The 24,331-nt window shown below is 46.9% G+C and overlaps 1 protein-coding gene across 2 annotated transcripts in view; it reads left to right on the forward strand.

Moving 5' to 3' along the window:
• MTDH (metadherin) overlaps positions 1-24,331 on the forward strand; it is a 462,606-nt gene that overhangs the window by 170,676 nt on the left and 267,599 nt on the right. The window contains exon 6 of one of the 2 annotated variants that reach the window (XM_069621403.1): positions 8,747-8,836. The exons of the other annotated variant lie outside the window; for it this stretch is intronic. Within the exon in view, the coding sequence (XP_069477504.1) occupies positions 8,747-8,836 (90 nt within the window). The remainder of the gene's footprint in view (positions 1-8,746; positions 8,837-24,331) is intronic. 2 annotated transcript variants of the gene reach the window in all.

The following is a 24,331-nucleotide window of genomic DNA, read 5'->3' on the forward strand; positions in this document are numbered from 1 at the left end:
GCTCCCGTGTACTTGTATACAGGTAATATGCTTAATCGCAAATAAAGTGTAAAATTATTATAGTACGCATATTTTCTTATCGGCAACACCCTAAATAGATATTGTGCAATCCACATCCATAGTTTTTTGTTGTAACTTTAAGAAATCTACCTAGCTCTTGTTCAGTAGGGATTATTAAATGTACTTCCCTTAGATGGGTTTCCACCGTGCTTACTAGATCTCTATGCATTAAAAAAATGCTCTCTATAAAGTGTATGTTTCGCAAAGAGGACCAAAGGAGAATCGTGCTTGTCCTACGCCAGTTGTATTTTAATATAAAAGTTGCAACGCACAATCTTCCAAAGAGACTGGAATGATGAAAGTCTGAGCTCGAGGCATAAAGCCTCAGCAGGTACCGATTTTGGAAGGCCAAATAAGGAACGCAATAGCTTGCCCTCTAATCCACTCCACCATGTTGCGTATCTTGCTGCTAGGGTTTTTAATCCGTACATACTGGGGACGGATGTATGTGATTACCTAATAGAGATTGCACGATTACATATCACCGAAAAACGAAATCTACTTATACTTTTGTATGCAGGGGGAGACCCCCTGGAAACCCCCTCACCCCTGCCTACCCTAACTCCACACCCCACCTATTATGCATTACAGGAAGACGAGTAAGGTTTAAGACTGTGGAGTAAGTGCGCTCAGGCCCTTGACTCTGATTGTCATGGCTGGCTGAGTAGCAGTCACAGGGTGATAAACCCCCACCAACCGTCAAAGGTTACAAGGAATTAGGTGTGATGCTATTCGCGCTCAGTCTGAGTGTCCAATGGTAATGAGATCAATTTTGCTGCTATTGTCCAGAAAATGTATCAAAAATGTTCATCGAAAGTTTTGCTGTCTTTTACAGCCGACACGTATTTCTACATAAGCGTTGTACTCAAGACTGTGTAATGCATGACCTATGCATAACATATACATGATAGTGATCAGATATAGTAATGAACACAATTGGAATCATAATCATGAAAGAAAAGAAAAATATGTCCTTAGTAATGGCCATAATATAATCAGTACCACGTAAATAGAACACTAGTCGTATGCTTCTACAGAAGAGGTTCAAGTGCATCGGCAGATCCGCTGGGGCGATGTTAGACTTATGTATCTTTTTGAGGACAGACCTAATCCTTTCTCCAAGGGTAGGACTAGACTGATACAGAATGGCTAAAATACCATTCCTTCACTCCGTTATAGCGGCACACACTACCAGAGACACCAAACATTCTGAACCCTCTGTGTGACAGAGGTGCTGAGGGACCCCACAGAGTATCCTAGGCTCAAGAACATCTACACCTTTGCTATGCACAAACTATAAAAGGTGCCCTGACCCTTGCAGACTGGAGTGAGGACTTCAAAGTGGAGATAACGGTGGGAGATGTATATAACTTTTGCTCGATCTTCGCCAGCGGGAGATCAAATTTAAACATGTACATGGGCCTATTACACCAACGCTAGGTTGTACAGTATGGGCATTGCAAGGACGGCTGAGTGCTGGCATAGATATGGCAGAATTGGGACTATTGGACATATGTTTTGGCACCCAAAATTGAACCATTGCGGTCCAGGGTCTCCCTAGAGCTCAGAGTAGTACATGGGGTAGGTTGAACAGACTGCACAGGCAATGCTGTTTGGGCATGGTCTCAAATTGGCAATGGGATGCACTGACCTGCAGGCTGATTCACATTGTTCGATTCAACACCTGCAAGATCATCTTGCTGAGTTGGAAAAAGCAGGGATCATCCATCAGGAGAGGTGTACACTTTTGACCAGAATCTGCTCAGCTGAGCGGAATAGTTTTCGACGGTCTGCGGGCTCCACACAAGCTGACAAGTTTTGGTTGATATGTTTATTTAGCCCTCAGGTATGAGAGGGCATGATGAGTGATTGCAAAGGATTGAGCATGGACTCATTCAATGAGACCAGTATTTCTCAATCTGTTTTTGTCAGGAATTTCCCTGCTCCCCAATGTTGCTTATTTTGTTTGTTGCCTTCAAATGTTATTTTTCCTGTTTCCAGGCGACTTATGGAGTGGGGATGGAGGTTTCTACCTCCGTGGGGTTGGGGAGGTTGGTATTATTTGTCAGTGACGGACGTAATGTAAAGACTATTCACTGTCCAAGTTCGATATGGGGCTTGTTGGCCCACAATGTAACCTGTCGAATGTATGCTTTTGTCTTTGTTTGAAATGCAACAGAAAGGTTCAATAAAAAAAAAATAGACTAGAGGTACTGTTGGGTAAGATTTTCATATTTATGAAAAGAAATTACCTGTGTCAACCGCAGAACTTTTTTGCTTGGTCTTGTTAACTATTTTACATTGTCCATTGGTAAAGGGGCAATCTTTTTCCCCTGTCACCTAGTTTTTTTTTAAGTTTTTTTTTTTATTATTATTATTAATGGGTGACCTTTTATGTCTCTCCATAGTGTATGGTTGAAGTTAGGTTCCTACAACGTTTAGACTTGGGCTGGGTTGCCCCTATTGGCTCTCTTGTTTATTTTCCTTTCCTATACTTGGGTGAACTACAGTTCCCAAGTAGTAAAGAGGTATTTTCATCAACTTTACATTTTGTCTAGGTGAGCAGTAAACCCCACCTTTCGTGGAGTGCTGGGGGGTACAATGTATCCCATTTCTTTCTTACATGGCAACATTTTGTTACAATTGCGAGTTTCACATGAATAGCTGGTGGCAGTGGTTTTACCTTTTTGTCTTTTAATCTTTATTACCCGCAGGCTGTTAATTCAGCCTCGGTAATGCACAGAAGGGCCACCATTTTTCTAAAGTGGTGTGCTCCTTTTTTGGCTATTTCCTGTTTGTGACGTCTTCCCCTACGATACCAGTCGGGAAGAATGACCTCAGTGAAAGTTTTGTCTTGGGTGGTAATCCTTTGTATTCCCCGCCCAGGCTCCAGAGTGTTGGAGAAGGCAGGAAGCGAGGGAAGAGTCCAGAACTCTGCAGCCCTTTGTCTTTCATCTTGCCTAAAAACAACTCCTCTCACTGGGGGGGCTGGCTGTCCCGATTGGACAGCCAGACTGCCCCTTGCTGTAAAATGCCGGGAGAAAATGCAGAAGTTGTGCTGTTCCTATTAAATACTCTGAACCTGGAAGCTGCTGACAAGTCGACCACTGGGGCTGAAACTGAAGGGGAAGATGAAGACACCATGGCCATAGCAATATCCAGCGACCGGCGTACCTGCTGTGTAACCCTTCCTTCCAATCAACCTGGGGGTCCCTAACGCGATGACTCTTATCCAGAGGCATGGTCTTCCGAAGTCGGAATCCATCTCAAACCTTGGTGGGCTCTTCCTTGCTCTCCAGAGACCCGATTTGAATCCCTGAAGTCCCCTCACCAGAGTGCAGTACCTAGAGTGACGAATTCGACCAGTGATATTTGTTCTTCATCTGGCTGCTGAAAAGGGTGCCAAAAACATGGAACCGCATCCAACCATGAAGAAACCCTTGCCTGGAGTCTTCCCTGTTGATCCCTGCTGCAAATTCCCTTCTAGTCTTATCGTCAGTCTTCATGACAAGGAATTAATCAACCAGGTTTTGGCAGCAGATCCTGAAGTCGTCCTGCTGCAAGCTTTTCTTCCGTGTTGAGTACTGTTGGCTGGGATATTACTCAAAGTAAGCAGTTTGTGATTCCTGTGTAGCTTTGGGGTGTTTCATGGGAGTTCCTGTGCCTTAAATAACTCTAAAGTGAACTACTTACCTGTTTAGAAGAGACGTCCATAGGAACTCTGACTTTTCTGCGACTGAACCCTATCTCACCCTGCCTTCAGTTGGTACTTATACCACTAGGGTCCCTCTTCTGCCTCTGAGAGAACTCGCGCAATAGACTAGGTAAGGACTGCATAAGAAAAGGATTCTGCCTTGAAAGTATAATTGTAACGGTACTTACTTGCTAAAGATGTTAGTGTAATAACTGTATCTCTGTGAAAGAAGTTGTTACATGTCATTGCTTATGCTTGCCTTTTGAGTTGCATTCTGCCCCTCTAAAAAGTGTACAAGTTGCTTTTATCAAATTTGAATGGTGTCCCCCTCTCCCCCTCTAAAATGTAAAAGTGTTGGTACTGTTTTATCATCGCTTAACTGAATGAGTGTAAAAGCTTACCAATTGTTTACCTGACTTGAATAACACCAAAGCAATTCAGGAATGCACAGCCCAGGGTTACAAGTTTAGATGGGCAGCAGCTAATCAAGGTGTGTAAGGCCTGTATACTTTTGAAAGGCGCTACCAGCAACTTAAAAGGTATGTATAGGCCTAAGACTGTTTTCGAATCTGTATAAAGCAGACCAGGAAAGCAAAACCAAATGTTACACATTGAGAATGACCCAATGTTGTTCAAGGTAGGTAAAACCCAATGTAGACTTATTCTAGACCGGCTATACAGCAGGCCATGGGAAGCAAGACCCAGTTGGTGAACTTGTACACTTGTATTCCGAAAGAAATTGTTAGGTGAAACCAACAGCAGTACCTTTGGGAAGTGGGGGAACCAATTCACTGGTGAGTAAAATCTACTTTTTAGAAGGGCAAAATACTTTCAAAGTAAGCACTTTCGTAACTGCTCATTTCAGAGGGACAGGTACCAAACTAACCCGGTTACAAGTAATTTGTTTTTTTGGTTTAGTGTATGCCAATTTTAATAACTGTCTTGATCATAATCGGCTACAATGGTGGAAATATTCCCCTTCTTTATTCCCCAATCACGCAACCACCTCTAACACCCCTCACACTCAACTGTTTCCCAGCACAATTTACACTCCTGAACCTCTCGCTCTCAATCATGCACATACTCATGTGTTGTCACATAGCCAAGTCACAATTTGCACTCCCCAGTCGCTGCCACACTCCAAATCATGCTCTCAATTCCTCCCGCAGTATACAGTCCTTCATTCTTTCTTGCTGCTTCTTGCATGCATTCTCCCAATCTGCAGCTCAGTACGTCTTTCTGGCCAACCGCTCCCCCTGTAGTCTGCACTCCCTATGCTTTCTGGTCTGTTCCTGCTCTGATTTCTGGCCCACTGCTCCACTTATTCCTCTTTGCTCTTTCCCACTACTTCCCTCTCTGACTCAAAACTCTCCCAGTGCTTTCTTGCATATCACTCCCCATCTGTCCCATCACTCCCCCTTTCTCTCCTTTCCCTCTTTTAAAAAAATTTACATTTTGGCCCAGATCCTCACAAAAAAGGCATCTAAAAATAAAATGGAGGATATGCCATTTTTAGATGACTCATTTTTTTTAAATGGGCCTGTCACATTATTCTCAACGGTGACCTGCGCATTTCCACGGGGCTAAGCTGTACCGCATCTAATGTACTGGTCAACCGCCTTGAATGTATTGGTGTTGGAAGCGCTTTCTGGCAAATATGTTAAACGGGCTCCCTGCACATTTCACTGTGACAGTCACTGTAAAATGCGATTTGGAAAAAAAAAGCATTTCTATCCAGTTTGAGGAAAAGAAATGCAAGTGAGACAGCAGTGGTTCACCTCTGCTGCCACGCAAAAAAGTACAAAAAAATTTAAGTTGCAGGAAAGACCCAGTTATGCAGTGTGACCACCCCCTCTGCCCCGTTCCTATTCAAAGCAAAGCAGGTGCCATCAGGTTGCCATAGTTTTCTGCACGTTGTTAATGCCGGATGCGCGTGTAGAAATTCTCCCCGATTTGCGCAAATCCACAAACTGGTGAAAGGCCATCTGACTGCCTATAAGATGCACCCATTCTGATGTCCTTTGTGCATTGGGCTATTTCTTTGGCGCAGGTGATGAGATGTGCTTGCGCATTCCATTACTTAAAAATAGTGAGAGCATGTCTCCTTGTGCTTTTTTTTTTCTATAAAAGCAGTCGTTTCTGCAAAAACAGAAGTTTTTGCCCCTTTTTTTAAAAAACGTGTTTTTCCAGCTTTTCTCGAGGATTGCAAAATCGCTATAAGCTGGATTGTCTGACTAAGGTAAAACCACTACCACCAGCCATTCAAGTAAATTCTTACCACCAAGTTATAGAAAGTGTGGGATAATGTTCACCAGAAAAGAAAGAAGTGTTCACAAAAGGATAAGTGAGGATGGTATGGCTGGGCCCCCCCCCCCACGTTTTTAGCACAGCACAAGGCAGGACGTCTGAGCACAGCACACTCCTGGGCCTCTCCAGCACAAGGTTCACAATTCCAGTTCAACGATTCCAGGACCTTCAGGGGCTAAGTTTCTTCTCTGAAAAGTCTCTTGGCTTAGAAGGCCTGATGGATCAAAACAAACAACAAAAGTTCCCTCCGTAATCTTGCACCTTGGACGATTGCTCCTTCGCCGATTGGATCTCCCGCCGTCTGGTTCACTACTGCCTTTCAAATGCAGCTTACAATATTCAAGAGCCTTAATGTCTTTTAAACAACTTCTCATGGTGGAAAACCCTCAGCCGGGTTCACTCTTGTCGACACAATGTTCACGTGTATATTGCTCTTCACCCCAACTCGCAGGCATCCCTCAGCCGGGCTCACGTTTGCCAAACACAGTTCACTTTGCTTTATCACAATGCGGGATTCACGCTCATTAGCTTTTCCTATGGCATCCCTCCTTTGGGTTAACATAGCCATCATTAACACAGTTCATGAGTTTCTAATACAGTTCATGATTTGCTTCATCTCATCAGAAAGCGTGGGTTCCCTTTGCCTAGCTTTCTTTTGGCATCCCTCCATCAGGTTCACACTTGCCTTATTTCACCAAATTCACAATCGCCTCAGAAAGCTGGGTTACCTTCCCCTAGCTTTCTTTGAGCAATGCGTCAGACTTTTGATTGTACAAGGGATTTGATGTGATCCTTGTATGACCATCGCACGCCACCCTTTCCTAGAGGCTTGTGGTATTTGCAGTTTCAACACAAAAGGGGCCAGCGAGAGTCCTCACGAATGAGCACTCGTGACCACTCTGCAGCTGGCCCTTCTCTGGGCTTTCTCCAAGGTTTCGAACACACACAAGTTCTTTGTTCCCAAGGTATTGCGTTCATCTAATGTTGCCACTTGCAACCTTGGACTCAACACAGTAGTAAAGGGTTGTCAGGTGTGCGTGGTTACTGTCAGTTGCCTGACCCTTGCGTTGGGACATGTCAGGTGAACGGCTTTGGTGTTAGTCGTCTGTCACGGTGTGCAAAATTGTCGGAAAGAGGGGAGTGGTTCAAGATTCTAAACATCCTACGTGATAGGATGGGGAAAAGGTGTATGGAATTCTAGCCCTCATACTAGGGATTTTGGTAAACTCAGAAGGGTGAGGTTTGTAGGGTTGGTGATACAAACGGGAATAACGGATTATTAGCGTGAAATGAACAGGGGGGATTGTGGGAATGGTAGTGTTTCGTCAAAGACTGGGAGTTCGGGGGAAATAATCAGAGGGACATGTGCGAAGAATGACTGGAAGTATTTGGGTAGGAAACAGGGATTCTAGGAGATTTGGTTTCCGAATGCAACAGGGTTTGGACTTCTAGGGGATGTACCAGATGTGGATGGGTCATTGGATACAGTTAAGGGAGATTCTTTGGGTAGAAGGGAGGTAGATGTAGTATGACCTACAAAGGCCTTTGGGACTTTGTCCTTCTCGCATTCACTCCTGGTATAATGCTGCGTCTCACCTGGGGTATTCCCCCGAGCATAACCCTGGGCTCCCCTGCCCAGGTGATCCTTCCTCGCTTGTCTGCCTCCAGGGTTGGGATGAGTGCCAGTCCTTCCCTGGCCACCTTAAGGGATTGTCGAGGTCTAGTTGGGAGAATGGCCTCTGGTTTCTCACAGAACATTGTATTGCCCCCAGTACTCCACATAAGGTGGGAAATGCTGGATCACTATATAAAATGAAAATAAGATGAAACTCCTTATTTACCACTTGGGAAAAGTAGTTGACTCAAGTACATTGAAGAGAAATTAACTGGGAAGCCCAGAGGGGCAACCCAGCCTAAGCCCAAAAGTTATAGTAAACTATAACTCTCACTCCAACGATACACTATGAAGAGACATAAAAAGGTCCCCCATAAAGAGTGGTGAGAGGAGAAAGATTCCCACTCGCCTAGGGACAAGAAGAAATAATCCCAAAGCCCAAGCAAAAAGTTCTGGGGTTGACGCAGGAAGATTTATCACAAATGTGAAAATCTTGCCCAACAACTTGCCTCTTAAAAATGTATTTTTTATACCAAGATTGTTTCTGGAGGTGGCCCTGCGGCCAGGAGACAGCATGAGGAAGGGGGGTGGGGGAGAATAATGGCTGCTTATGCAAGTACAGTGTGTATCTTGTACTTTTTGCTTCTTTGGATTCTAGACTTCATCTATAAATTGACATTGTTATTGAAAAACTGTCAAGGAAATGCCTTAATTTCGTTTAGCAGATTAGAAGGGAGTTCTGCTGTTATTTTTAAGCCACCTGAAACTCATTAGATTTTGAGGATAACTGAATTGCAAATAGTGCAGGTATTCTAGAAATCTGTAAATTCATCCGTGATTCCTGCTAGCCCTCATCATTGGAAGTAGTGGTTGCGTATTTGTCTATTCTGGAACATAACTTTGTTGAAGGATTCTCTTCGAGAAGAGGTTAAATCTCAGGAGGGATCATTGATGCAAGTAACTTTTAAATGTGACACCTGTTAACATCGACTTCTTTTTGCTGTGTTTAGATTTGTCAGATTTTAAGATAGCCCTCATCTCAATGAATAAACTGTTGATTTGGTTTTCAGCTGCTTGGTCTGCTGTAGATGGAAGAATAAACGCTTCTGAACAGACCTCTGCTTCATTCCCTACACTCTCAGTCAACCCTGTAGTTACAGGTGAGTTTTGTACTTTATTTTGAAACCAGGGATTAATGCATTACATTAATTTATAAACATACAATCATACATTTTCAGATAGTTTTTCAGGGATTCCCATACAGACTTAAATGGCTACTTGAATCGCACATCCACTCACAAGTTAGTTAAACCCCTTAACTGCTATTGGTTTTTCCCTCCCAGTACTGAGCCCTTTTTTGGACATTTCGGCATTCAATTCCTTGTAACCTTTTTGTTACAAGTGATATCCTGGCCAAATTTGGGCTGGGTATCACTTGTAACATTGATATTTGTCCTCCAACGTATTCCTCATCTTAGATGTATTCCATCCAGCTTTGCTGCTCTTCGGAAATGTTTTCGGCAGAGGGTGCTGTGTGTCGATGTTGTTGAGTCGATGGTTCCTCGAAGGCCTCCATAGAGGGTGACGTCATCGGGTGTAGAAGTAGCACGCGCGGCGCCCGTTGGCCTCAGTTCCGTTTTTCTGCAGTTAAGTTGCTTCGGACATTCGGCGCGCCTCGAGTTCTGTCAGGAAATATAATATAACGAGAAGTAATTATGTTCTTGTCATCGACGCCGACCACGACCCCGAGATGGGTTTTAAGAAATGCAAGTCGTGCGGCTCAAATATGTCGATCACGGACCCACACCACGAGTGTTTGTGGTGTCTCAGGGAAGGCCACGACATGGAGGCCTGTTCCAAGTGTCAGGCGATGACGGGGAAGGCCTTGCGAGAAAGGAGAGGAAAGCTACAGGTAGGTCGGAAGGATCGAAAAGCCTCTAGCGTCGAGTCGAGACCCCATGGCGAAAAAATCTCCTCAACGCAAAAGGCATCGATCTAGATCCCGAAGCGATTATCATCGCTTGTCGTCTTCGTCGAAAAAGTCGAAGAAAGGACGCCATAGGTCTCTCTCCACCTCGCCGTCAGAGGAGTCTCCGAAAATGAAATGCCCCACAACATTCGTCTACCGAACAGTGGGAAGCATTCAGGGTCAAAATGATGGAGGTGTTTGGGAAGGTGAAGCCTCGGTCCGCGCCTTCTTCGGAAGCCGGCCGGGAGCGTCATCGCTCCGACACTCGCACGCCCTCGAGCCCGGGTGATCGTAAAAGGAAGGATAGGGAACCTTCCAGGACGCTGAGTGAAAAACGGTTGAGTCGACCGCTCGAGGTCACCGACGCCGTCCGAGACCATCACACCTCGAAGGGGAAACCGTTGAAGGCCGCCTAGACGCCCTTGAAGCAGACCCTGTCGACAACTGTCATCGACGCCTTTATTGACGCCGAAACCCAAGGCGCCAAAGGCTCCAACCAAGCCTGGGCAGCCAGAAAAGGAGAAAGTTACAGAGCATGTAGTTTCTTCAGAGCCTGGTACTACACCTCTTCCTCCTCCTCTCCCAGAGAAGGTTTCTCCCTAGGAAGGAGTTTTTCAAATCCTTAACCGTAATTTTTGAGGAACAGGAGAGATCCGAGGAGGAAAATGTACCTTTTGGATTGTAATATGGCACCCCAAATGTCCCAGAATGCTTGATTTCTGAGGAAAGCAGAATGAGGGATTTGGTGGAGCCTTTACACAATGCAAGTGGCATTGACACCTCTCCTGAGAATGACTTTGGTAGACCAGATCCAGGCGAGCATGCCAGTCCATCTTACTGTCAGTTTATGACCAAGGTGGTAGATTACTTGGGATGGGCTAGACCACCAGCCCAATTCGTCCAGGACGATTTAAGACATATTGGACCATGGTCCCACTGAAGACCCAGTACTACCTTTTCATGTAGCCTTACAAAACAGGGTGGCCAAGAACTGGGGAAACTCTGGATTCTATTCCTCCGGTAAATAAAATCAAAATACAGCCCAGCCAGTAGCGACCCCGGCTATCTGTCAAAACATCCAACTCCCGAGAGTTTGGTCATACAGGCAGCCACAGCTTCCAACAAACTTGCGCACCGGTCTATCCCTCCAGACAGGGACGATAAGCGTGTGGATGGTTGGGCACGGAAGGTATTTTCAGCCGGGAGCATGGCATTAAAATCTGCCAACTCCACATGTGCTTTGGCAAAATGTTCATACACTCTGTGGGAGTGCATCGCAATGTCGGTGGAGCACATACCAGAAGGGGAAGAAAGGGAAGTTTTCCTAGCCATTGTTAGAGATGGAAAGGAGGCCATGCAGGAATCCCTTCAATCTGGATTGAACACTGCGGATAGTGTAAGCAGGTCCATGGGCACTAGCACGGTAATGCGCAGGTTTGCGTGGTTACAGAAGTCGGGTTTTGCACCGATGCATAGAACCGCCTCCTGAACATGCCTTTTAACGGGTCTCACTTTTTTGGCAACAAGGCCGACGAGAGCCTTGAGGTGTTGCAGACCACAAAAGCAGTGGCAAAATCTTTAGGAGCTGCTATTAGGCAACCTCAGCCTTTTCGTGCGCAAGGTCTATCATGGAGGGGACGATCCTATCGTTATTACACCTCATACGGGAAGACGAGGGGAATGGCCAGTCAAAGGGGCCAAAGAAAGGCCACTCGTGGTGGACGAGGAAAACGTGCTAAGCCAGCTCCAGCTGCAGCCTCTTTGCCATCAGCAGCTGCAACATCCGCCACAAAACCACTTAGAGGACTTGCACCACAAAACACCTGTAGGAGGCAGGCTGTCGCAGCATCTGCAAGAATGGCGAGCCATTACTTCAGATGTTTGGGCTCTAGAAATAATAGCCCAAGGCTATTGCCTTCCTTTTCTAAAGCAACCTCAAAGCAATCCACCAGGGAGACACCCGTTGAAACTTTCAAACCCGCTCCTACAGCAGGAAGTTCTAACCCTGATGGAGAAAGGTGCTATAGAACCAGTACCTGCAGCGGAGAGGAACAAGGGTTGGTACTCGCTGGTTTTTTTTTTTATCCCCAAAAAGTACGGAGGACTGAGACCCATCTTGGACTTAAGAAACTTGAACAAGTTCCTCAGGAAGGACAAGTTCAAGATGGTATCAGATCCTTCAGGCCCTTGTATTTTTATTTATTTATTTATAAAGCGCAACCAGGCCCGGAGGCATAAGGGCGCATAAGTTCGTTAAAGAGTTGCATTACAGTTACAGGAAGGTACAAGCAACGCAGTCAGCAAAAAGTTCTAATGCAGTTACAGTTAGAACAAACATAATATAGAAGGTGCATACAAAGATACAATGAATTACAAAGTGAGCTGGCAGCAGTCCGTCATGCTAGGGTCAAGAGGTTAGTCTGACATGTAGTCCAAGTTATGGAGCCAACACTTTGTGTTATGTTTGAACCGGTTAAATGAGGGTTCTGCTCGTAAAGGCGCAGGGATGGTGTTCCATAGTTTGGAAGCTTGTACAGGGAAGCTAGCTCCACCCGAATTATGAAGTTTGAATCTCGGAATGGTCATGGTGTTAGTTTGTGCTACTCTGAGTGGTCTAGAGGAGGTGTGAGGTGTGAGTTGGTTGGTTGGTAAGGTATGCTGGAGCAAGGTTAGCTCTGGCTTTGTGTGTAAGGGCCAGCGTTTTGAGTGATATTCTATGCTCGACAGATCCTTCAACTCCAGGACTGGTTGGTGTCATTGGACCTCCAGGATGCTTATTTTCATGTGCTGATTCATCTCAAACACAGAAAATACCTGAGGTTCGTAGTTGGCGACGCACAATATCAGTTTCGAGTCCGGCCATTCGGGTTGACCTCCGCCCCGAGGGGCTTCGCCAAGTTAATGGTAGTGGTGGCAGCGCACCTCAGGAGAGGGGGGATTCATGTCTATCCCTACCTGGACGATTGGTTGATCAGAGCGTGCTCTGCCGAGCAAGCACTGGATCATCTGAAAGTCACCTGCCACTTCCTCCACAAACTGGGCTTCTCCCTCAATTTAAAGAAGTCTCAAATGACACCTTCCCAACAGCTTCAGTACAAAGGAGCTGTATTAGACACATCCTTGGGAAAGAGCTCACCTCCCAAGACGAGGGCTCAAGATATTCTTCAGATGGTTTCAAAATGCCCAAAATCTCCAGGCTTACGACTTTTTAAGGTTACTCGGCCTCATGGCATCCTGCATCTTTCTGGTGCCAGAGGCACGCTTGAGGATGAGATCCCTTCAATGGGCCCTAAAGACTCAGTGGTCCCAGTTCTCGGGTCAAATGACGGTTCTTCAGATTCCGAACAAGGTCAGACAAGACCTTCTTTGGTGGACCGGTGCAGAGAACATCCTAAAGGGAGAACCTTTTTGGCAACCATGGCCGGAGATCACAGTAGTGACGGACGCCTCACTCCTGGGGTGGGGAGCACATGCCAACGATTTGACAATAAACTCGTTGGTCTCCATCGGAGTCCAAACTACATATCAACCTTTTGGATCTGAGGGCAATCGGACTAGTGCTGAAGGCTTTCCTGCCATCTGTCATGGGAAAGAATGTCCTGATAATGACGGACAACACAGTGGCCATGCACTACCTAAACAGAAGAGGTGGTGTGGGGTCACTACCCCTGTGCAGAGAGGCAATACAGCTCTGGTATTGGGCGATTCAAGAAGGAATCTCTTTAAAGGCAATTCATCTAGCCGGGGAAGAGAATATGACGGCAGATGCTCTGAGCAGGCAGAGCACAGTATACCACGAATGGGAATTGGCTCAGGAAGTCATTCAAGAGATCTTCGCCCTTTGGGGAACCCCTCAGGTAGACCTATTCGCAACCAGTACCAACCGAAAAAGCGAATGTATTGCTCAAGGGAATTTCCCCCGAGAGGAGCCCTGGGGGACGCGTTCGTGGTGGATTGGAATTTCCCACTATTGTACGCATTGCCTCAGATTCCCGTCATTCCTCAGGTCATCGGGAGGCTGAGACGTTTCGGGAACCGCATGATCCTAATTGCTCCGGATTGGGCCAGGAGAACGTGGTATCCAGACCTTCTAGATATATCCATCTGTCCTCCAGTACGTCTTCCTCAGAGAGAGAGAACCTTCTCTCTCAAATGGAAGGTCAGGTTCTCCACCCAGAGGTCAGAACACTCAACCTTCATGCTTGGTATCCGAAAGGCTGAGATACAGGGATTGGAACCTTCCAGATGATATGGAGGTGTTGCTTTCGGCAAGAAGGCCAGCAACAAAGTCTCTGTACCGTTGCCGTTGGAAGAAGTTTTGCAACTGGTGCAGGGAAAAGAATGTCGATCCTTTTCTATGTTCTATTCCGGAAGTACTATCTTTTCTTCTGACCCTAGCACATAGGGGTCTGAATATCAGAACAATAAAAGGTTACCTTGCAGCGCTTTCCATTTTCAAGCGCTCATCGGAAGAATGCTCCTACTTCAAAATTCCTTTAACACAATTCTTAAAAGGTCTCACTAATGTGTTTCCTCCTCACCCGTTTCAAGTACCAATTTGGGATCTAAATTTAGCCTTAAAATTCTTAATGTGTGCCCCTTTTGAGCCTATGCACATGTGTCCATTAAGATTATTAACATGGAAAACAGCCTTTTTAGTTGGTCTAACATCAGCAAGAAGAGTGAGCGAATTGCAGGCATTGTCTTCTGGGCCACCCTATACTGTGTTCCATAAGGACAGTTGTATTGAGGGTTAAACCATCATTTTTACCGAAAGTAATATCTGATTATCATTTAAGTCAGAATTTTTTTTTACCTTCATTCTATCCTCCACCTCATCCTCTGAGGAAGAAAGATTACACAGACTGGACCCAAAAAGAGCTTTAAGCTTTTACATCTCTAGACTTTCTAGGCTTCGAGTGGATAACCAGTTGTTTATAGGCTACACAGGGAGAAAACTGGGTCAATCAGTAACAAAACATACAATTTCACGCTGGATCAAGCTTTGCATTTCAGAATGCTACAGACTAGCACAAAAAGACCCACCAGAAGGGTTAAGGGCTCATTCCACCAGAGGCATCGCCTCTTCCACAGCCCTTCAAAGAGGTGTCCCAATAAGGTCCATTTGCGAAGCAGCAACTTGGTCTTCACATCACACCTTCTCAAAATTCTATAGCCTGGATGCTTCCCAGTCTAGGGAGCTGACTTTTGGAAAAGCAGAGCTTTATTCCGCCATCTAAAGGCATTGGTGGGGAAAAAAATCTGACCCCTCCTCCAGAGGAACTATGCAAAATACTGCTTTGGGAGCCTATCTAAGATGAGGAATACGTTGGAGGACACAATCCACTCGAAGAACAAGTTACCTACCAACTGGTAACGTTCTTTCGATTGGATGTTCCTCCAACGTATTCCTCATCGCCCTCCCAACCTACCCCTCTGTAGATTTTTTCCGGGTTATTGCCATCTCAAATCTCGCAAGGCTGATACCTGTCTGCCGGCACAATCTACACAGTACAAGATCACAGATACAAAAGAGGGGAAAAACAGAACTGAGGCCAACGGGCGCCCCGCGTGCTACTTATACACCCGATGACGTCACCGTCGACGGAGGCCTTCGAGGGACCATCGACTCGACGACATCGACGCACGGCGCCCTCTGCCGAAAACATTTCCGAAGAGCTGCAAAGCTGGATGGAATACATCTAAGATGAGGAATACGTTGGAGGAACATCCAATCGAAAGAACGTTACCAGTTGGTAAGTAACTTGTTCTTCTGATGTTTGTGAAATCTGCTTAGATCACATGCTGTGCATAGGCTGACTTTTGGTGGAAGCTGCGTTAGTTTGTTTTTCGAACCTCGAAAAGGGACGTCGAACAGGGCGTGCCAGTAATACTATCCCTAGTGTGACGTCCCCTGTACCCATGATCCCTCACGTGTGTACGACCCTTAGATTGGTTTTTTTCCACCATACTAGTCGGACGCATGTTGCGGATTTCCTTCGGCACTGAGCCGTTTATATTTAACAATTACCATTATTACTTCTCCTTTCCCTTCCACGAAGACTGACGCCGGTGAAAATTGAAGTCATGAGTCGAGACTGTCACAACAGACTCCGGGCCTCGGAAGGCCTTTGGCCTCGGCCCTATACAGTAGGGAGTGGTGGGTGGTCATACAGGCTTTCTATTCCCCCTTTCATACATATACTCGCCCGCTGCCATTTTTTGCCATATCGAGAGTACTCCATTCAAGTTCTGCCCTAAATGTAATAGGAGGTTTCCCTGGGTGGATAAGCACCTTACGTGTAATCTGTATCTCCCACGAGAACATCCCGAGGCTATCTGTTGAGCTTGCAAGCTCTTCAAGCTGAAGATCCTTAAGGACCGCTCGACTAAATGCTGGGACCACTACGCCAGGCAACTAGAGGCCATGGACGTAGAAGGGACATTCAGCGATGGCAGCAATGCCACCGAATCTGACAGTGAGGGCAAAGGGGTGACTTCGGACACGCACGTCCCCGACCCCGAAGGACTGGCCGGTGGCCACGTTGTAGGGACAACAACCGGCAGCAAGAGCGCTTCATATCCTACCACCACTAAGCACATCAGCCCCGGCCGTGAATCGACACGCGTGTCGAGCGAACGGCACCGGACAACACCACGAGAGTGGTCTAATGAATCTTTGTCCTCTGGGCGAGCCCACTTGCGTTCGCCTCATGACAAAACCCAACCGTCTTCAAAACGTGTCGCCCGATCAACAGCCCCCAAGGCCCGATCTTCGGATGACAAAACCGCTCGGCATTCTGAAGAAGCTAGACGCGTCGCATCTGACCGCACTCCCGAGACTAGACGTCCTTCGAATCCCGCCTCCGAAACTCGATGCGATATGTCGAAACCTTCAGAGGCCCATAACAAATCTGGAAAACATTCCTCTAGCCATGGGGGAGGGGATGACATCCTCATGTTCATAAGGAGAAACAGAAGGCCCCAAAGGAGACAGGGAAGGCTAACGTTTCTGAACCTACCCTGAAAACAAAACTCATTTCTCCCACTGTTGAGGATATGGGCACTGATGAGGAACCAGAACCTGTTATTATTCCTAGCTCCAAAGAATGGAGCTCAGCAGACGTTGACAGGGTCATGAAAAGGCTAACATTCATGACTAACTTTTATGAAAAGACAGTAACTACTTCCGTAATTACTCCAACACCCCTCCTACCTCTGCCCCTTCTGGGTTCAAGGTAACACCCGAGTCCTCTAAACCCCCTGCTAAGAAACTCTGTTCTGACGCCGCGTTTCAGGGCTTGGTCACAGACCCCTTCGTGGTGGAACAGTACGACCCTGATTTCATATTGTGATGAAACAGAACCTCAGTTTGTTGGTGACCAGGCGGGTTACCAGGCGGGGGGGCGGGAGGAGGAGGAGGAGGAGGCTTCCCACTTTCGTATTGACACACAAGGTGTTCAAGAAGACAGGGGTTTCGCTGAAGAAATACTAGGAGACCAGAAAGCCATTACTCAGGCTATCCCTTAGTTAAAATCCATCCAGCGCAGAATGTATCCCTCGCTGCAAACCCCATATCTCACTCGAGCAGTTCATAATAATCTTTGCCGCTTTCAGGTCAAAGTTCCCAAAGGGGTTCAAATTACCAAAACCAGGGAACCTCATGGTGTAACAATCCTCACAAGGCTACCCCAGAGGGCAGCGGTCGCACTAGGGATAGAGGCAGCCCCTCCAGAGATGGTACGCCACCCAACAAACAGTGACGTTCCCCTTAAAGTTCCCTCCCATGCATCGCCAGTAGGGGGGGCATTTCCACCTTCACCCATGCATCGGAGGGGATCACTTCGGACAGATGGGTGCTGTCCGGAGGATACTGCATAGAGTTGCTAGGCCGCCCCCACGGCCATCCTCCTCGACAGAAAGTACACTGGCTAGAACACCAGAAGATCCTCCTCGAGGAGATCGCCGTTCTGCTAGCAAAGGACGCCATAAGTCGTCCTGGTCAACCAGGTAAACGGGGTATTTATTCAACCTACTTCCTTATGCCAAAAAAAGATCTGACAATGCACCCAGTATTAGATTTGCGCCCTGCAAACAAGTATGTCGAGCCACAAAAATTCTGCATGACTAAATTACAAGAGGCAATCCCTCTACTATAAAAGGAGATTAAATGGCAACATTGGATATGAAAGATGCCTATTTTCATATTACAATGTTCCCAGTGCACAGAAGATTCTTGCGTTTCAAGATACACAACCAGCATTACCAATTCAAGGTGCTGCCCTTCGGAATCGCCTCGGCTCCAAGGGTATTCACCAAGGTATTGGTGGTGGTGCAGGGAGGTGTGCTACAATCCCAGTGTACCCTTACCTGGACGACTTGCTCATCACAGGGGAGTCCCTCCACCCCCCCCCCCAATTTGCAGAATAAACATCCAAAGAACAATCGACCACCTCCTTCCAATTGGGCTTCTCAATCAACGAGAAAGTCAAGCCTGGTGCCAAGCACCTGAAAACAGTTCCTGGGAGCTGTTCTAAATACCCAAGAAGGGTTGGCATTTCCATCAGAGGAAAGAATTCGGAATTTGTTGCAGCAAATTCCTCCATATCAGACCGGTCGCCAGATAAAGGTGTGCAAAGCTATGCGTTTGCCAGGCACAATGGCATCTTGCATTTACCTGGTTCTCCACGTGGGCCTGCGCATGCTACCCATGCAGGAAGGGTTGGCAAAACAGTGGTCTCAGGCAAGTGGCCAGTGGGATGATCTAGTGGTCGTTTTGCCAACACTGGTTCAGAGTTTTCGCTGGTGGACAAGAGAAAATCTTAAGAAGGGGAAACCCTTCTACGATCCAGAGATGCAGGCCGTCGTCACAACAGACGCCTCCCTGGCAGCTCACTACCTTCACCACACAGCTCAGGGTCTCTGGTCTCACACAGTCTTCAGAGCGCTTCGGACATTCAAACCACTCCTATCCAACCAGTCAGTGCAGATCCTAACGGACAGCACGACTGCAATGTATTATTTAAATAAACAAGCGGGCACTCGTTCTCAAAATCTGTCCAAGCTTGCCCAGACAATTTGGAAATGGGCACTCAAACGGAACATTTACCGGTCATCCCAACATGTTCCGGGGTAACTCAACTCGCTAACAGATGCTCTGAGCATAGATGCCCTCCCAGAGGAACACGAGAGGCGACTACACAAAGAGGTTGTAGGAGACCTCTTCTCTCAGTGGGGTTTCCCCACAATAGACCTATTTGCCAGAAGCAAAAACGGACAATGCCCAAACTTCGCATCCAGGTTCCCCCAGCCAGACTCCAAGGGGAACACCCTATGGATGAGCTGGTCAGGGATATTTGCCTACGCTTTTCCACCAACCCCTCTGATGAGGAAAGTGGTGAACAAGATCCACAGGGACCAATGACGCTCATCCTGGTTGCTCCTATGTGGGCGAGACAACCATGGTATCCACACCTGCGCAAACTGGCGGTGTGCAACCCCATCAAACTCCTGTGCCTGTACAACCTACTCTCCCAGCACGAGGGACTAACCATGCATCCTCAGCCCAACTCGATGAACTTGGCAGCATGGCTCCTGAAGTCAGAGTTCGGACAGCTCAATTTACCACAAAGATGTATGAATATCTTGAAAGAGTCAAGAAAACCGAACACGAGGCACTGTTACCATGACAAATGGAAACAATTCGTAATTTGGTGCCAGAATAAACAAATCAACCCCTTTGATGGTACTCCTTCTAATGTTGTAACCTATATGCTCCATTTACTGGATGCAGGGTTCGTGTTGAACTCACTAAAAGTACACCTGGCAGCCTTGTCAGCCTTCACCACTTCCTACACAAGGTGTCATGGTGGAAACTGCTAGTCGTTAAAGCATTTATGGAAGGGGTAAAGCGACTCCACCCTCCAATTTCTAACCCACCGCCACGTTGGGACCTTAATGTGGTACTTGCTAAGGTCATGGGTCCCCCCCCACCCCCCTTTTGAGCCCATGCACAAGTCTAGTCTTAAACACCTGACTTACAAAACTGCCTTCTTAGTAGCCATTACTTTTATAAGAAGGGTGAGTGAAATCCAAGCTCTGTCAGTGCAGGATCCTTTCTTTACTATACTTAAGGACAAACTGGTTTTACGCACTCACCCTAGGTTCTCACCTAAGTTCATTTCCAAATTCCATGTTAACCAGTCTGTTGAGCTACCGGTTTTCTTCCAGGAGGTGAAACTCCACACACTAGATGTGAGGAGGGCGATCATTTACTACGTTGATAAGACCAGACCGCTAATAAACAGGTACAGGGGGATGTCGGACTAGGGATAGTATTACTGGCACACCCTGTTCAACGTCCCTTTTCGAGTTTCAAAAAAACTGTAATGCTCCGGATCTTCCACTAGATGTCGGCTTATGCACATACAAGCATCAGAAATACAATTACGCTGAGTAATGTATCTGCTTAGATTCACATGCTGTGCATAGGCCGACATCTAGTGGAAGCTCCGTAGTATTAGTTTGTTTTCAAACTCAAATGGACGTCGACCGGGCGTGCCAGTAATACTATCCCTAGTGACGTACACTGTAACCATGGTCCTTCACGCGTCAAGGACCCTCAGATAGTTTTTTTTGTGTCATCGTGCGCGATCGCTTCTCACGGAGTTCAAATTTCGGCTAACGACATTTGCTTATGAAAAGTTTAAATATAGTTACTCTTTCCCTCCTTTTCCTTTCCGACAGCGTCCTATTCATCGACACAGTGGAAAAGACAAGAGACAAGACAACGCCGTCGGACGAAGTCTCGACTGACCTTTTCGGCCTTAGAAGGCCCACTGGGCATAGGCCAGTACAGTACTGAGAGTGGGGGGCTGTCATTTTACAATGCGGTTTCCCACCCTTTCCCTTTATCTCCCAGCTGTCTTTCCCAGACATGGATAAGACACCCTTTAAATTCTGCCCCACACGTAATAAGAAATTTCTGTGGATCGACGAATAGTGTGTGCAACCTGTATCTGAATGCCGACCACGACAAAGGGCACTGTCGAGCTTGAAATAAGACACTTGGAGATCGCAGAACCAAACGTCGGGCCCATCACACCATGCAGGCTGAGGCCGCCATGGACGTGGAGGGAGCCTCCAGCGACGGCAGCGTCACCGCATTTTCGGACAGCGAGGGCGACTGTTAACATCCAAGTTCCCAAGTGCAAGCCCCCGACCCTGGAAGACAGGCCCGCAGTTCTGTTGTGGGGACAACACCCGGCAGCAAGAGCACTTCCTCTTCCCACTCTAAGCACACACCCAGCAGCAACACGTCGGCACCGCTGACCAAACGCCCAGATTCGGCGTCTAGGGGGAGATCAGTAGACTCCCTGTCCCCTGGGCACTCTAGGTCCTGGTCGCCCCATGACAGGCCCCGTAAGACAAAGGACGCCGCCCATAAAACTCCTTTGACCGAACAACGAGGTGGAGGTCCCTTCCAATGCCTAAACTCGACATATTACGTCGAAACCGGCTCGGAAGTCCAAAAACACAGGGTTATCTCAGCTGGTTAAACATATCCCAGAAGGACTGTTTAAGCATACTAATTCCCCAAAAAACTTTCTCAAAAAGCTCTGATCATAGAGTAGTCTCATAAGAACAAAGACAAGGTTCATAGGATCAAGTCTACCCCTTCAAAAGAAATTGTAACTGTCCCAGAGGAAGGAGAAGAGGGTTCCTTAAGTGAGGCCTTAAAAAAATAAAAGCCTACCCACTCCTACACCCCATGTCCCTGCCAATACCCTTCCCAGGGGTCATCCCCAGCTCGGCCCTATGGTCAGCAGAGGACATAGATGGGGTGATGTCCAGAATGACTTTTTTTTGCAAATTTCTTTGAAAACAAACCTCAAGCAATAGAAAATGTTCAAATCACACCTCCTACTGATCAGGCTTCCACATCTCAGCCACTGTCTTCATCCCAGCCATTGTCTTCATCCCAGCAACCAGCAAAAAGATCTTGCACCTCTGCTGACCTTTGACATCCATACAGACACTGAAAGGGATAATGAAGAATATCAATACTATGATATTGATGGTGATGATGAGGCAGAAAATAATCAGCCCTTAGTCAATGAGTTATTAATCAAAGCAGCTGAGCACTTCGGTATTCAAACACAGGAGACTCAGCAAGACAACAGATTTTGTCGAAGTTATCCAGGGAGACAAAAAGGTTGCTACCCAGTTCATCCGCATCTTGAAGTCGGTACAGAGAAGAATCCAACCTTCACTGGAGACGCCCAATTAAACTAGAGCAGTAAACCTGCGGATAGAAAAACTACTCCGCCCGGCGCCATCTGATCCTTTAAATATCGGGGACGGCTTAAGCTGGATTCGCTAGTTGTGACAACTACTCCGAAGAGGGCACGTACACCACTAGCCTCTTAAATAGCTCCCCGTGACAAGAAGAGGAAGAAGCTTTATACCATGGGGAGGAACGTTGCAACTTCGGCAGCGTTTCAAACTAGATAGACAACAGTACCACACTGTGCCGAGCTATGACTGTCATAAATGGGACGAGATTACGGCCCTCATAAACTCTGCTCCAGAGCCATTAAAATCTAAACTTGTTCTAGTAGCAGCTGAGGGCAAAGCCACTGCCAGCAGCTTGCTGAGAATAACCTCGACACTGCAGCGAATGCGGGCCGTATTATTGCGGAAGGAACCATTCTCAAGCGCCATTCTTTAGACCAGGCAACATTACTCAACATGCCATTGGAACCAACCGTACTATTCAGCAAAGCGGTAAAGGACGCTCTCAAATCAGCCAAAGAAGAATATGATCCGCTCAAATCCCTTGGGCAACTGACTAACAACCTGGCCAAAGGGGTGGGTCCGGATACAAACAAAAATCAAAATTTGTCATGGAACAACCAGGGTCAAGCGTCCCAGGGTTATCCAAGAGGCTGGGGGAGATCCTCCACATCTAGAGGTAGAGGAACGCCTCCCAAACAATGACTGCCCGCTACAGGTCCCCTCCCATGCCTCCCCAGTAGGGGGACCCATTTAAAACTTCAATTCATGGGAGGGAATAACCGACAAGTGGGGTTATCTACAGTAGCAGGAGGTTATTGTGTGGAGCTCTTAGAAAAACCATCGAACCCCACACCCCCGCCAAAGGAAGACAACAAGGGAAGAACTCACCATGGTAGAAGTCCACGCGCTGCTCCTCAAAGATGCCATTGAGATTGTGCCGTCCAATGAGGTAATCAAGGGTGTTTAATAAACATACTTCCTTATGCCAAAGAAAGATCTAACTATGCACCCAGTATTAGACTTGCGCCCTGCAAACACTTATGTAAAGCCACAAAAGTTCTGCATGACCACGCTACAAGAGGCAATTCCCCTACTAAAACAGGGGAGGCGGTGTGGGAGAGATAGTGGGTATGAAAGATGCCTATTTTCATATTTCAATTCTCCCAGCGCACAGAAAACTCTTGCGGTTCAAAGTAGCAAACCAGCACGACCAATTCAAGGTGCTACCCTTCGGAATAGCTTCAGCACCAAGAGTATTTACCAAGGTACTAGCTGTGGTGGCGGCACACCTGCGCAGGGAGTCAATACCAGTGTACCCCTACTTGGACGACTGGCTGCTCACAGTAGAAACACCCCATCTTTGCAGACAAAACACACAAAGAACCATAAATCTTCTTTCAATTGGGATTCTCAAATGCGAAAGACAAGTCTTGTACCAAACATAAAGGTCAAGCATCTTTTCAACCTCTTCTTTTATGTGATTCCTCACATTATCTGGCATCCTGTAGTCCCTGCTTTTAACCGGTACACTATCACCCGTGTCCAGGTCATGCTGGCTCCAAGGGGGCCAATCTGGTGTAAGTGAGAACAGAGGGGCAAGGCGAGTTAAAGCTTTGCACTCCTCCTGTATTGTCAGATTAGTAGAGAGCTTACCCCTTCTACTGACCCATCTGAAGGAGGGGGAGGGTTCCCTTGGAAGATCTGGGAGAGGCTCACTCTCCTCTTCTTGATCAAAGGATAAGAGTGAAGCTCCTATCTCTGGTCTGGAAACCTAAGCCTTCAGAGGGCTGGCATGAAAGACCCTAGAGGCCTCCTTGGGGGTTTTGCAAGTCTACAAAATAATTGACCGCTCCATGTCTTCCCACAACAGAGAAGGGTCCTGTTTATCTGTCCTGTAAGAGCCTCTGTCTTACTGGGAACATGAAAACTTGGTGGTCTGTAGTAAACACCACCATGTTTGCCTTCTGGGCATGCCATTGCTTAACCAGAGCTTGACCAGCTTTTTAATTCCCAAAAGCCTCCTCATAAGTGCCATTCTCTGTCTGAGACCAAGCACATAGTCAGTAATTTGTACTGGCTTGAGGGAAGGAGCACGCGCCAGACACTCGTAAGTCGAGTCCAAAGGTCCTCTGACTGGATGACCCTAAAGTAACTCGCAGGGGAAAGCTGACTTCAGCTTGAGGAACTTCTATGTAGGCAAATAGAAGGCATGGCAGAAGGTCTCACTTTCTTCTCAGTGGTTCTTCCAAGGCTCCAATCGTGCTTGTCATGGTTCTATTAAACCTCTCTACCAACCCATTTATCTGAGGGTGGTAGGCAGTTGCGAACATGTAGGTGACCCCACAGGTTTTCCACATGGCTTGCATGTAGTGGGACATACAATTTGATC

The sequence above is a fragment of the Ambystoma mexicanum genome, chromosome 5q (assembly GCF_040938575.1).
Source record: "Ambystoma mexicanum isolate Mex_15411 chromosome 5q, UKY_AmexF1_1, whole genome shotgun sequence".
NCBI lineage: Eukaryota > Metazoa > Chordata > Amphibia > Caudata > Ambystomatidae > Ambystoma > Ambystoma mexicanum.